General features: G+C 35.6%; 3 protein-coding genes and 1 pseudogene across 4 annotated transcripts; 2 read left to right on the forward strand and 2 right to left on the reverse strand.

Annotated features, from left to right (window-relative positions):
• Positions 1–4,087: 4,087 nt before the first annotated feature.
• On the forward strand, positions 4,088–6,441 carry LOC140806843 (protein IQ-DOMAIN 24-like). The gene is made up of 4 exons (XM_073163363.1): positions 4,088–4,513; positions 4,881–5,066; positions 5,169–5,237; positions 5,425–6,441. The coding sequence occupies exons 1-4, from the start codon at positions 4,136–4,138 to the stop codon at positions 6,211–6,213; spliced, it is 1,422 nt and encodes a 473-aa protein (XP_073019464.1). The 5' UTR covers positions 4,088–4,135; the 3' UTR covers positions 6,214–6,441.
• Positions 6,442–6,475: 34 nt separating this feature from the next.
• On the reverse strand, positions 6,476–8,589 carry LOC140806923 (RHOMBOID-like protein 3). Its single transcript, XM_073163479.1, has 5 exons — positions 7,986–8,589; positions 7,562–7,725; positions 7,317–7,480; positions 6,980–7,230; positions 6,476–6,703 (listed from the first exon to the last, which is right to left on the reverse strand). Exons 1-5 carry the CDS (start codon positions 8,072–8,074, stop codon positions 6,592–6,594), a joined length of 780 nt encoding a protein of 259 aa, XP_073019580.1. The 5' UTR covers positions 8,075–8,589; the 3' UTR covers positions 6,476–6,591.
• Positions 8,590–8,823: 234 nt separating this feature from the next.
• Positions 8,824–9,702, forward strand: LOC140806924 (protein ROOT PRIMORDIUM DEFECTIVE 1-like; annotated as a pseudogene).
• Positions 9,703–12,206: 2,504 nt separating this feature from the next.
• Positions 12,207–13,925, reverse strand: LOC140807376 (heat stress transcription factor B-2a-like). 2 transcript variants are annotated; one of them, XM_073164204.1, is made up of 3 exons: positions 13,697–13,925; positions 13,285–13,544; positions 12,207–13,118 (listed from the first exon to the last, which is right to left on the reverse strand). In XM_073164204.1, the coding sequence occupies exons 2-3, from the start codon at positions 13,525–13,527 to the stop codon at positions 12,378–12,380; spliced, it is 984 nt and encodes a 327-aa protein (XP_073020305.1). In that variant the 5' UTR covers positions 13,528–13,544; positions 13,697–13,925; the 3' UTR covers positions 12,207–12,377. The 2 variants fall into 2 exon arrangements, with proteins under 2 accessions (XP_073020305.1, XP_073020304.1); XM_073164203.1 differs by having other exon boundaries at positions 13,630–13,920.
• Between the last annotated feature and the right edge of the window lie 802 nt (positions 13,926–14,727).

Raw genomic sequence — 14,727 nt, forward strand, 5'->3', positions numbered from 1 at the left:
TTCCTACTAAATTTTGATATCAAAACAAAGCTTATGGTAGAGGGAACAAAACTCCTCAAATTTTGAGTTTTGAGCAGCGGGGGACGGTGATTTCGACGGTTCGTCGGAAAGTTTCGAGAAACCCTTCAGTATATCAAAATTTAGCTCTAGTCGTGGGCTTTCCGAAAATTCTTTTACTTTTACATTTCATTTCAGCAAAAACGACGGCAAACAATGCAGTCAAAGTGGCGGAGATGGTTGAGACTTTTGTTTATGGGGAGAGGAAGAGATTCAAAACATAGATGATGAAGATGAAAAAATTTGTGTGAGACGGTCTCACGGGTCGTATTTGTGAGACGGATCTTTTATTTGGGTCATCCATGAAAAAATATTACTTTATATTGTGAATATGGGTAGGGTTGACCCGTGTCACAGATTATGATCCGTGAGACGGTCTCACAAGAGACTCACTCATGAAGATGATAGTGACATGGATGATAAGGTTGATAGATATATGTATGTTTTTTTTTTAATTATTATAATTTGTGGTAAAATTTGATCATGTCTATTTTATTTCAACTTTCGTTTGCTAGATAATTTTTAATACATATTTAAACACATAATTTAATTATTTTAATTTCTCGTTTTAATATAATTACTCTCGATTATTGCCAAATAAAAGAGAAATTAGCATCGGGTCATTATACCTTCTAAAGTTCAATGTACAACTAGAGAAATTAGTGCAGAAAAAGTTCAGCAGAACTTAGTAAACCAAAAAAAATCAGTAGACCACCATCAAAAAAATATAAGGAAAATTATTGCGATGAAAATAAATTACACAAGGATTGTTTATGAGAGTTTAAATGATGACTCTTTTTTTTTCAGAAAAATTCTATTAAAAGATTTTGTCAGTTACAATCGTCTGAGATAACTCACTTCAGTAAGACTTACCATTATTAATTGAAACTCGTATTAACATCTTTTCCCAAATAAAATTAATCTACACAAAAACATTTTCTGTCAATAAAAAAACTCACTCAAAATACAATATGGCTTTGATACAATTGTGAGTAAAATGTCAACAGAGATGATCTTTTGAATAAATCAGATGAAACTTTATGCGTGTACTTGTAAATTTCAATAGAGCTTGCAAATCTCAAATAGAAGATGTAATTGATCTTAGGGAGTAGAGTATTTGCTGAATCTTGAGATGATCTTATATAAAGAATTTGCAACGTTTAGATTTGAACGGAACGATTATAATATAGTCGTACTAAAGCAATTCCAAAAATAATACTAGATGTCACGTGTTTTTGTCCTTCACTACAAAAAAACGGTATGATTAGCGACGCTTTCATGAAAAACCGTCGCTCAAATAGCGACGGTTTTCATTTTCCGTTGCTATATAGCGACGGTTCTTATATACACCGTCGCTTTTTAAATTATAGCAACGGTTTTATAAAACCGGTCGTTAAAATAGCCACGGTTTTAAAAAATCGTCGCTATAATAGCCACGGTTTTAAAACACCGTCGCTATAATAGCCACGGTTTTATAAAACCGGTCGCTATTATTGCGACTGTTCCACACACCCGTCGCTATTTTGTGCAACAGGTTAAACAAAAGCGACGGTCTTGTGTCCTACCGTCGCTACTATAGCGACAAATTTTCATAAACTGTCGCTAAACTAAACAGACGACGGTTTTATTAAACACCGTCGCTTGTGTGAAGCAAATATTGTATTTGATGATCATATGTTTTCACTATTTAAGGAAACAAATCAGAGATGATCGGCTAGACAATATAGATATGTGGAAAAATTAGTAAATGTTGTCTTTTCCTTAATTCGGTAGACCCTTAATAATTTATTGAAGATCTTCTGAAATATTCGCAAGAGGTCTTCTGAAATGCGGTATGCTGAAACTTTTGTTTTTGAATTTTAATACTTCTATACTTATAGAATCTGAGATACGTCACCAAAACTTATAAATATTCAAGTATTACATTTTTACTTTGTTACCTTAAATTTCTGAAAAGTAAATGTCACGGGTCGTATTTTGTGAGACATATATTTTATTTGGGTCATCAATTAAAAAGTATTATTTTTTATGCTAAAAGTATTAATTTTTATTGTGAATATCGATATGTTTGACTCGTCTCACAGATAAAGATTCGTAACAAAAGACGTACTCTTTTTAAAAATTATACTTGAAAAACAGTTTTTTTTAAAATATTTTCATAAATTATTTTTTTTCCCAAACACGTACATCAAGTTTTTCACTTATAAAATAATAAAAACGTTTTTAAAGTACTTTATCTAAATATATTTTTATTTTTGAATCGTTTGGGAAGCCAACTTAGGTTAGACCAATTTCATTGGTTAGCAAACTTTAAGCACTGCAATACATGTTTTCGGAAGGATGGTAAAATTCACATCGAAGTGCGTCGCGTTTCCTAGAGTGACACATTTTGGAAGATTGAGTATTATTACCTTTTCCGATATCCACATCGAGTGATTTTAAACTTTAATAAAAATCAAGACATGTATCTAAGGATATAATCGAGTCGAACCGAAATCTTGAATGTTTGAGTTTGGTTCGTTTATAATCGAGCCGAGCTCAAACTTTATTAAACGAATATATGCATGGTTCATGAGTTTATTCAAGCTTTTATCGAACCTAAACAAGCTTAATAAATATGAATTATATATTTAAATTTTCATTAAATTAATTAAAAAATAAATTATATATTTAAAGAAAGATATATTATTTTATTAAAATTTGTAAATTTATTAAAATAAATAAATTTAATAGATTTTTCTATATATTTCATAAATAATATGCAAAATCAATAAATCATAAATCAAAACTATTATTTTTTCATCTAAAATATTACTCATGAACTTACCAACGAACATGTTCACGAGCTAACGGGCCGAATACTGTAAAGCTCGAGTTTGGTTTGTTTATCTCAACGAGCCTCATTAAACGAACTTTTATCGAATCGAACTTCGAATAGCTCACAAACGGTTTGGTTCGTTTACATCCCTACATGTATCTACAATTTTCACGGTGATCACTTTAACTAATTTGGCTATATTGTTGTCCCAATTCGGTCGAGGATGTCGTGTCATATCCGTGTTCAAAATTTATATAAGACCATTAATTAACCTTTAAAAAGAGGTATCGGAGCCGTTCAGAAACATGAACCAAATCTGAATCCAAGCGGTTCGTTCGAGTATCACTTTTAATTGGAACAAAAATTGTCGTTTCTGAGTCGTGATCAAGCCTAATTTTAGGTGTCAATTGTTGAAAATTAATAATTAAAATAGTTTAAGCTTTTGTGAATAAGTTTAATGTAATAAAATACAACACAAAAAACTCTATAAAATCATTTCATTGATTATTTTGTGAGACATATATTCGAGCTGAGTATATTCATGAAAGATTAAAATATAATTTTTTTTTACAAAAATATGATTTTTTTTGTTATTTATATTATTAAAAAAAATATAGTGTAATATATTATGTTTTTGATTGAAAAATATTATTTTTTATTGTAAATATGAATTGCGTGGATTATATATAATGATACAAAATTGTGAGAGTAGATTTCTTGTGAGACGGTCTCACGAATATTTATTTGTGAGACGGATCAACCCTATTGATATTCACAATAAAAAGTAATACTCTTAGCATAAAAAATAATATTTTTTCATGGATGACCCAATTAAGATATATATCTCACAAATACGACCCGTGAGAATGTCTCACACAAATTTTTGCCAAATTGTGAATAGATAAATTAAAAATTGTACACCGTTTTTTTTTTTTTAAAACAAATCTCGTTTTACCTTTGAAATCCTAATCAGCAGTTGTAAAATTGTAAAGCTTTTTTTAAAAAAATATTCGATAGTTTTTTTTTTATCGAATTTTTTTAATGATCGAACAAAAGTTGAACGGACCAAGATCTTACTCTTACCTGTCAATTGTCGTTTGCTTTAAAATCTCAAGGGCTCCCACCTTCCAACTACCGCCACCACACGTCCACTTCACTCGCCTCTTTAGCGCGTCTTTCTTTATTCTTCTCCACAATGTAATAAATACCCCTCGGCTTGCATCATAGCTCTGTTCCTCTAGAAAATGTTCAAAAAATTGTATGGGCAAGACCGGTAAGTGGTTCCGCTCTCTTTTAGGCTCCAAAAAGTCGCCGGAATGTGCACCGGCGAAGGAGAGGAAGAAGGGCAAATGGGCTATCTCGATGTCGGCTGAACATTCTGCTAAGTTGAAGAATGGGGAGGGTGCTTCAGCGGGCCCGTTTGCTGAGGGATTGGATGCTAACAAGCACGCCATAGCGGTGGCGGCGGCTACTGCGGCCGTGGCGGAGGCGGCTCTTGCTGCGGCTCAGGCGGCGGCTGAAGTGGTTAGGTTGACCAGTGGGGGTGGGAGTGGCAGAAGCTCAGCGCCCTATGGCAGCATTGACCGGAGGTGCTTCGCGGCTGCTGTCAAGATTCAGTCGACCTTCCGAGCTTATTTGGTTAGTGAATATGTTACTTTTTCCTCTTTGATGTGAAAAATAACCTTTTTTAAACTTCTTTATATTTTTCTCATTCTTGAAATGAAAAATATTTTAGTCACAAATCGTCCCAAAATGTAATGAATTACGCTCAATTGAATCCTTAAATCGAAGTGAATCGTAAACGGGAAAAATTGTGGAGCACTGGTAGATTTAGTTCGTTTCTTGAAAAGATTTGTCTACGCCCGAAAGATTCGCCGGTGAAACTTTGATTATGAGAATCTTAAAAGGTCTCTTTTAAAAATTGTATGGACAATTAAACTCAATTTATCTATTTAAATTTAATTTAAAATGTGAAATATGCTGCTTCTCAAAATGTGTTTCATAGGCTAGGAGGGCATTGAGGGCACTTAAGGGACTGGTGAAGCTTCAAGCCTTGGTTAGAGGACATATCGTGAGGAAACAAAGTGCGAATATGCTCAAGCGTATGCAAGCAATGGCTCGAATCCAGGCTCGAGCCACTGCACATCGAGCTCACGGGTACAGAGTCTTCTTTGTCCACTATGAAGCACTCTAATGCTCGACATCCTGTGAGTGTAGCATTCCTTTACTCGAATCGAGCACGAACTTCGGATACAAGAGTGAAGCATACTTTGTTGTTTGTGATAATCTGCAGGGAGTTGTGAATCAAAGGAAGCACGAACACAGATTGAATAATTCCAAACACGAGGGATCGTTTCTTCAGGTGAATTAAACAAGTTCATCGTAGACTGATCTATACTATGCTGCATTTTCTCAGATTTATATCATGCACATTTCAAGATCCATTTTTCGAACGAAAAAAAATTAAAAAGGAACTGAAAAGGGAGGGAATCCACCCCAGTACTCGGAGTTTAATTGTTAACATGTATTTTGGTTTCTTGAAAACGCAGCAATACAATACAAGACCACGAACTGGTAACTATACCAACAAAGAGACCTCTCGTATAGCTTCTAACCGTAACTGGTTAGATCAATGGATGGAACAATGCACGTTGAACAACCGCTTCGACACGTCCTTCACGACGAAACACGGCGAAGACGAGAGAATTGACAAGATTCTTGAAATAGATACGTGGAAACCTCACCATAATACCAGAAGATCTGGCCAAGCCCTCGCCACTTCCCAAAATTACTCATCTTGGAACCACGATACAGGACAAGAATACTCAAAAATGGGTTCGTTTCCAAAACTTTCAACCAAACTTCAGAAACCGAATCCTAGTATATCTTCTGAGGAAGTCTCGTCTGTAATATCACCAAACTTTACTCCAGAAAGTGATCAACTTGCAGCATGGACTGCTGAGAATAGCCCCAAGTTTCATTCTGGGTCGTCTAGGGTAACTGGAAACCTGAGAGGGACTTTTACGCCCACGAGAAGTGAATGTTCTAGAAGTGTGTTAGGTGATTACCTTGGCCATCCTAGTTACATGGCCAACACAGAATCATCCCGGGCTAAAGTTAGGTCTCATAGCGTGCCTAAGCAGAGGATGCATTTCAAGGAACTAGGCATGAACCAGAAGTTTGGTAGTCATATTTGGGAATCGGATGTCTATTCTGAGAAGGGTTCAACTCTTCCATCAAACCATATGACCAACACTTACCTGAACTTGGGTCAAAAGAGGCAAGGTTCTCATGGTGGTGCTGTCGGTTTTAATTCGACCTATGGCCACAAGCTATAGTGATAGCTTTCTACCAAAGGCTGCAATTCAAATCGTGACTCCGTAAATTCGACTTTAAGAAGAGTCCTATACAATGTTCATCAAGAGCCACGATGTGAACTTCTGAGTGTGACGTTTCCTTGTTTTCTAAGATTGGCTTTAGTGTAATCTTGTTTGTGCCTTGTGCTGAATTCATCGTGTACAAATGTTTGACTACATGAATTGATTAACAATCATAGTTTAATGTTCTGTGCTGGCTCACAATTACCAAATAGAATTCCTACACAAGCTGAGAATGAAAGAAACATACAGGGAACAAGAACTAAAGCATATACAAGTATACTGTAAACATGAAAATGATTTTACCATCCAAAGCCTCGAGTTGTCGCTGATTCTTTATCATTCGTCACACTTCCATTTAGAGGTAGGAACACAGTTTGCATAACGGCACCAGTGGCAACGTTCATACAAGTTTTCCCCTCGAAACACCATCACTAGCCCTACCGTAAAACTGCATGCACAACCAGCAATCATCGGCTAACAAAGAAATACGGTGAAGATAAACTGCTATGCACGCATTGCACGGAGCTAAATTCTCTTTAATTTGTTTTAGTATAGATCACAACCATGACATCTTTATGCGGATGAAAATAGATAGGAATAAATATAATTGTTTGTCCTTCTAACTGTAAAACCATTTCAAATTTATAGCATGGTATTAGTATTATCTAAAATATTGTTTTTCATTTCTCACGGTAGAAAAAGCAAAAGGGCATCAAGCACATACCCTGAAATTACGAGAATCAAAGAAAGCAGCCCCAACACGTATTGGGAAGCTTTATATTTGGATCGAGGTCTAGTGTGAACCGGAAGATTGTCTCGCCCAATCCACCCGAGTTGGGGACGAGGCAGTAGAATAAATCCGAGGAGGAACCCAGTTAAGAATCCACCTATATGCGCAAAATTATTCACATGTGGAAGAATGCCAAGTGCTAAATTTATCACAACTATCACGATAAGTGTCACCAAAGCCGCAACCTGTACAAAACGAAATAACTGATTATCATCGTCATTGAACAAACCTTAGTCTCAAATTCAATGTGAGATAAAGACAAGTAGTGCACCTTGTTACTATATATAGACCAGTTCGAAATCAACTCGGAAAGCATGGCTCCAAGAAGTCCAAAAAGAGCGCCAGATGCCCCAACAGAGATTCGGTTTTGAATAAACAAGGAAGACAATATACTCCCACCAACACCAGATAACAAATAGATAACGCCAATTCGAACTGCCATACAAACAGAATCACCCAGTTAAAATGCGCAAGGATGTTCACAACTTTGAATCTTGACGGAAAAAAGAGCAATACCAAACCCGAATTGTTGCTCGAGGCGTATGCCGATTACGACAAGGCACATCATGTTTACTAGAAGGTGTATAAGACCAGCATGTAACCATATACATGAAATAAGCCTCCAGCTTTGATTTTGATGCACAACTTTAGCCCAATTAAGAGCGCCCATGTTGTCTAATCTATAATATTAAGAACAAGAAGAAGATGTGGAACAGTTTGCTCTTGAATCCAATATAAAGAGGGTAACTATAACAACAAACAACATACATAATATAATATCCAAGTGAGAAATTTCAGCTCGAGTACAAGCAAAAACTAAATCAACCCACAAAATTTTCAGCCAATTCAACACAGATTTCACCTCAAACAACTAAACCAACAGCAATAGACTCATAACACGCCGAGCCAAAATTGAATAGAAACATATTGCGGTTCTTACGCTGAAGAAGAAGGTCCCGAACAAAGGATTCTCCGTGAGTGGCTGGAAAGAGAATCTCCCAAGAAACCGGGCCACACACTTGTCCTCATCAGCCCCGAAACTGGTAGCCCTGTTCCTGAGACGCTTGGGGCAATTATTCACATACATCTCGACCACAAACACCGCAATATTAGCCAGAACAAAAATCGGAATCAACCATGATACCCAATTGCTTCTCCCCTGCTGACGGGTTCATGCGTTTATCTACCCTGTCCTCTACAACCTCCCTTTCCATGGAAAATTCTCTTTTTCTGGGAAAAGAAACCAACTTTCTTCTTCTAGAAATTAAGCCTAAATTTATAAATGGCTCTGATTCTTTATTAGCATACAAAAACAGGGCAAGAGTTGTTGCTCTGTTCCCCTATGGAGTAGGTAAGATCACCTTTTGAGTGTTCAAAAGTATTCGAAACAGCCGTTTCTCCTGATAGGCAGCCACGTGTCAAAAATCTCGGATCTTTGCTGACGTGAAGCGGGTTGTAGGGGACAGCGAGGCGGTGGACTAGGAGATAATTGAGATTAGGAGGTAACTGCAAGTTACGTCATATAAATGGCCTGGGCAGTCTCCAGAAACTGGACTTTTCTATATCTCTTACTATATGTAGTTTGGCTGTAGTATAGCCATTATGTACCCATCTGTTTTTTCACTCAGCGGAAAAATCTCCCTCGAGCTCGTCATGCTTTGCGTTTTCTTTATATATATATATATATATATATATTTTTGTGTGTGTGTGTGTCTCACGGATAAACGAGTCAATCATACTCATATATATAATAAAAAATAATACGATCGTCTCACAAGATTTTTCATGTTTATTAGGTTAGAACATGTGCGGATCACGCGCAAAGATTTTGGCTTACCCGATGATTTTGAGTACTTGGCAGTTTTTAAGTACCCGAAGTACTTTGGACTGTTCGATGCTGATGAGACTAGGAACAAGTATATTGTAATGGTGGAAAGGGATGAAAGTTTAGGTGTTTCTGAGATTTAGAAAGCGAGGGAGAGAAGGGCGCTGAAGCAGAGGATGTTCGGTTTTCGTTTATTGTTAATTTTCCTCTGGGTTCAAGATTGGAAAGTATTACAAGATTGCAGTCTGGTAATGGCAGAGGTTGCCGTACTGGTCGCCATATGATGACGTTTCAAGGTATGACTTGAGGTCTTTGGAGGCGCAGAAGAGGATGGAGAAGAGAGCAGTGGCAATGATTCATGAATCGCTGACGTTAACCGTGGAGAATTAAGAAGACAACAATACAGAGAATCGTGCATCTTAGGATGGCATTGGATTGGCCAAAGAAGTTGAAGGAATTATTGCTCCAACATCAGGGGATATTTTACATTTCGACTAGGGGGAATCATGGGAAGTTCCACCTTACTATCTATTTATCAGCTACCTCGGGGAACATGGTTGATTTTTCAACGTTTTGAGGAGTTCTTGTTGCCAAATTCTCCTTGCATATAAGAAGCCGAAGTTCTTAGCTTGCCGCTAACACGCTGGCCGACTTATCTGGTTGAAATGATCCAAAGCAGCTATCAATTCCCTGTTTTGTAATCTTTCTTCAACCTTGTCATGGCTCTCTCCAAATTCGTTACATCGTTTACGCAGATACTCGGATGGGACTCTCTTTGGGAGAGGCTGCTGATTGGATCATTGGAGCTAGTTTAAGATTTTGAAAGGAATGCTGCGAGTAGTATGATCTGATTTTTCTGATTCCGAGTGTTGAAGTTGTTAAAATTTACCGTTCTCAAATCAAATTTAAAAAGAGAGAAGATCAACTCAAATTTGGATCAAATCAAATGTGGAAAAAGTGGTATTTTTTGGCGTAGAAAAGCGTTTCTTGTTACACTAACAGCCTTTTGTTATACTACGGTCGAATTTTTCGTCTCCCGATCTCGAGATCATTAAATTATGTAAGTCTCTTATATTTTGATGAGCGATATACTCCATGTTATAAGCATTCAAGAATTGATCAAATGCAACTCATGTAGCAGTAGCACTGACAATATACCACGCAATTTACTCGAAACACTTGATCACATGTACAGAAAAACTAAGAAGTTTTTGTTGATAGACTGCTACTAGAATTAGGGGGTGGGCACATTTAAGTGTATACATTTATTAATACATACATGTAGGTCCATTGATTTTTCAGTAAACCCCACATTTATTATTAAATATCCACTATTAGATGCATGATTAATACCCAAAAAATACTCATATTTTGCTTGGTACACATTTGGAAAGAAAAACAAAAATTTGTATGAGACGGTATCACAGATCGTATTTTGTGAGACATATCTTTTATTTGTGTCATCCATGAAAAAATATTACCTTTTATGCTAAGGCTGTTATTTTTTATTGTGAATATCGGTCGGGTTGATCTGTCTCACAGATAAAGAGTCGTGAGACCGTCTCACAAAAGACCTACTCAAAAAGAAAATACTCGTTACAATGAAAATATGCATTGTTAATGTTATAGAGTTTATTCATTCTCACTCTCCCAACTTTTTATTTATTTATGTATATTCTCTCTTTTTATTTTTAAAAATCTTTTGATAATAAATATTTATCACTCATTTTTTTTTATAATTAATAATAAATGACATTAATAAAAATTTATTAATTTTAATAATAATTAGTGAATGAACCAAATAATTGTCATATTTTCTCTTCCAAGCTTACTAGCTAAGCCTAGACTTTCTTGCAACCTTCATTCAAGCACGAGATACAACATCTGAAATTGCACTGGCTCGAAATTGGAAACCTATTTGAGGATATACGGATATAAAGATCCTTTGAGCATCGGGATCGACATTCGGCAAATAGGAGTAATATTCGAAAAATAATCCAACTTCTTGTCAATAATTTCCGCTGTTAAACAAACCAAACTGATGATAACACGTGACAACTAAAAGAATGGAACATTTCTCACCTACAAACAGGAAATAATTCATTCGGAACACTCATTTTGGCAAATAAATATGAATATGCAACCCACCAAACACCGTAGATAGTTAAATTCGGGATTTATAGTTTTTCCCACGGGTGAGAGAACAATCTTTCCCAAAAAATTTAGAGTAGGTATTTGGTGGGATGGTATCATGAATCTTTATCTATTAGACATGTCAACACTATCGATATTCACAATAAAAAGTAATACTTTTAGTATAAAAAGTAATATTTTTTCATGGATGACTTAAACAATATATATGTCTCACAAAATACGACCCGTGAGACCGTCTCACACAAGTTTTTGTCAAAAATTTAAACCTATGAGAAAAACTCGAAATGAAACGGGTTTGAAAATTTTCAAATTTACGAAACAAATAAGGTCATCTCTAACTCATATCCTACCAAATACTTTATTTCTTTAATTTATTTCATTTTCAACCAATTTCCTTTAAATATTAATAAATACTCTATTTCTTTAATTTATTTATTTCAACCCATATCTTTTAAATATTTACCAAATATTTCATTTCTCTAATTTATTTCATTTTCAAATACACACACACATATATATATAATTAATTAATTTCATAATGTATTATTTAACTAAATTTTATTAATTCGCTAAACATAACACAACTACATGTATATTCGACTCGTTTATTTAAAACAATACGTTTATTTTGTCATCAAATTGCAAACAAAAGACAACTATTCCTCCATTTGATAAAACTACAAGGGTTATATTGCAATTTTCATAATGACAATTCTGTAATTATTTGTATCTTTCACTCCATTCTCTATTTGAATAGTCGTCCTCTATTTTTAGAAGATTACTATTCTTTCCTTTAAGATGGAGTAGACAAATAAAAGATAGGTCGAAAGAAAATTCATTCTCTGTAGTCTATAATGAAAGAATACTCTATTTTGGAGTTGGGTTGAAAATACGAGAAAATCCCTAATTCCATCCCAATGTCATCGCTAATTAAAATTAATTCCCTAAAACTTGATATGATAAGGTCAATAGTGGCTGGCGCCGCCAAAAGTCTAGCGACAATTTTTCCCGCAAATTGAACTGTGGACGTAACTTTCATGTCAAGCTCGTTATTTATTCAACGAAAAAATTTTGAAAAATAATAATCATCTCGAATATATATGAATATTTTCAAATACAATTAAGTAGATTATTTAAAAAAAATTGGTTGTGTTATTTGCTAATTATCCTGCATTCTACAACTTAATGTAATTACTATATATTATTTATATGACATCACATTGAGAAAAAAGAACCATCCAGTCCAAAGGCATCAATTTAAAATTACCAAAATATTAAATTTAAAAGAAAAAAACAAGCCACGTGATCTGATCTGATCTAATACTCCTCTACGCTAATCATGACCGTCCATTCCTATCCCATCCTCGAGTTACTCCGCTTCAGCCACGAGGACCCCTGGTCGTCTCCCTGATCCGACGGCTCAGATTTGATATCATCACCCTGCTGCAGCTGTAAATCCATTTCGTGTCCCGACGAACTACCTTCGCCTTCCCTTCCTCGTTTCAATCCTATGGGCACACCGAACAGCCTAGCGCTGATTTCCTCGGCCGCGGATCTGATGTGGTTCAACTCCGCGCCGCTCACCAATTCGGCGGCGATGTCCATTTCGTCGCAGGATCTTGCCATCGGCAGCAGATCCAACGGCTTTAAAGTGTTCTCTGCCGAATTTTGCTGACTGACGTGGTGTTGGTTGTCGATTCTACTGCTACTGGTGGTGTTGGAGTAATTTGACATTAAATCGTATATATTGTTGCACATGTTCTTCATGTGGTTCAGCTCTTTGTTGAGATGGACGTTCTCCTTTCTCAATCTATCGTTTTCGCCCATCAACTCCAACGTGCTGCCATTGAATTCGCGGACCACGGCGGGGGAGTTGGAGGAGGAAAGTACCTGTTCCTCGCCGGAGTCGGACGGAGACACCGCCACAGGAAGTACATCTGGAGTCGCCACGGGAAGTATCGGCGGGGCTGCCGCCGCTGTAGGTGAATGCGTCGAGACTTTCCGGCGCTGTATATCGCCCAGAAGATTCTTCTCCCCTCGTCGGAAGCAGTCGTTGGAGAACTCCCATCGATCAGGTACAACCTTCCTAAATCCCTATGAATTCATCAACAAAAACAAATTAATTAAACGAAACAAAAAATCCCTCGTGAAAAATTAAAACTATAGACTAAAGCTAACGTAAATTCATCAACAAAAACAAATTAATTAAACAAAACAAAAAATCCCTCGTGAAAAAATAAAACTATAGACTAAAGCTAACGTAAGTGTTGAGCTGGCGAACGAAGCTGGAGAAATTGTTGTGCTTGAAATACTTGGGGAGCAAATCTCTGGCGAACTCCGTCTGATTCCAAACGATGAACGTCGATCCGTCCTCGTTCCAGGAGATGACGTCATCAATGGCGGGGTCGTCAACGAGCTGATAGGTCTTGGTCAAAAACGGCGTCGGAAGCATCCTAGAGGTCTCTCCGGCCGCGGAATCACCTCCTCCGCCGTTTCGAGCCATCCCGCTCCTCCCTCCACCTGAGACAACCACCAAATCCACACGAAATCACATTAAAAAATCAACAACAAAAAAAAGTAAAATCAATATCAATCCAATACTTACAAAATCCGATCCAGATTCAAATTCAGAGGTAGATCTGAATCAAAATTGTAAAAAAAAACAAACGTACGCCAGTCAATTCTAGAAAGTTCGGATTATGAAATTGAGAGTAAAAGGAGGAACCTTTGAGAAGATAGCTTAGAATGAGGAAAAGAAGAATAAAAGGCCAAAGAAAGAACGAGAAGTTTCGGTGTACGTGGCTACGAATGGCTTAGAAGGAGACAGCTAGTGTTCCATTTTAAGGCCGTGTTTGTTTCTAAATTTCATCCACGGTTCATTTTTTATTATAATTTCTTCAACATTTAGAATACATTTATTTTTCCATTTTTATACTGTTTAACAGTAAATTTACATTTTCAACCATGTGATTTGTATTTTTTTTTTATTTTTTATGTGTATGTATGGATTTTTAAAAAAGAAATTCGCATATGTATATATATTTTTTGGTAATATTTTTTTATCTGAATTTATATTGTAAAAAGATAGAAATTAATTAAATAAAAATATATGAAGTGTACAAAATTACTGGCATATAATAATAATAATAATAATAATAATAATAATAATAAATATATATATATATATATATGAGTAGGTCTCTTGTGAGACGGTCTCACGAATCTTTATATGTGAGACGGGTCAATCATACTAATATTCACAATAAAAATAATATTTTTAGCATAAAAATATTAATTTTTCATTGATGACTCAAATAAGAGATTCGTCTCACAAAATATGTTTCGTAAGATCGTCTCACACAATTTGAGTCTTTTCTCCAAATCATCACTTATATGAGGTTTTGATTGTGCAGTATCTTTAAGTTCCTCTTCTTCTTCCTTTGTAACGATGTCGGACCCGGATCCCCTACAGTGCACAGCAACATGCTGTGCACTTACATGGAATTTTTTTTATTTTTTTAAAATTTTTCTCTTTTTTTTTCACTTTTTTCCCTTTCTTTATCTCTTTTATTTTCCCTCTATTTTCCTCCAAATGTATGAATTATTTATTTTTGATGAAAATGTGATATTGAATTTTAGTTTTTGATATTGCATGATGGAAATATTTTAAATTTTAATTTAAGTATTAACATATTAATAGTTT

Source organism: Primulina eburnea, chromosome 12 (assembly GCF_022965805.1).
Source record: "Primulina eburnea isolate SZY01 chromosome 12, ASM2296580v1, whole genome shotgun sequence".
NCBI classification, from domain to species: Eukaryota; Viridiplantae; Streptophyta; class Magnoliopsida; order Lamiales; family Gesneriaceae; genus Primulina; species Primulina eburnea.

Coding starts and splice junctions, on each gene's coding strand:
- LOC140806843 (XM_073163363.1), top strand. CDS start 4,136: ATGGGCAAGACCGGTAAGTGGTTCCGCTCTCTTTTAGGCTCCAAAAAG. Junction 5,067..5,168: donor TTGTCCACTATGAAGCACTC/TAATGCTCGACA, acceptor GATAATCTGCAG/GGAGTTGTGAATCAAAGGAA. Junction 5,238..5,424: donor ACGAGGGATCGTTTCTTCAG/GTGAATTAAACA, acceptor TTGAAAACGCAG/CAATACAATACAAGACCACG.
- LOC140806923 (XM_073163479.1), bottom strand. CDS start 8,074: ATGAGGACAAGTGTGTGGCCCGGTTTCTTGGGAGATTCTCTTTCCAGC. Junction 7,726..7,985: donor TCGGGACCTTCTTCTTCAGC/GTAAGAACCGCA, acceptor TTAATATTATAG/ATTAGACAACATGGGCGCTC. Junction 7,231..7,316: donor GGTCTATATATAGTAACAAG/GTGCACTACTTG, acceptor CGTTTTGTACAG/GTTGCGGCTTTGGTGACACT.
- LOC140807376 (XM_073164204.1), bottom strand. CDS start 13,527: ATGGCTCGAAACGGCGGAGGAGGTGATTCCGCGGCCGGAGAGACCTCT. Junction 13,119..13,284: donor TTCGCCAGCTCAACACTTAC/GTTAGCTTTAGT, acceptor ATGAATTCATAG/GGATTTAGGAAGGTTGTACC.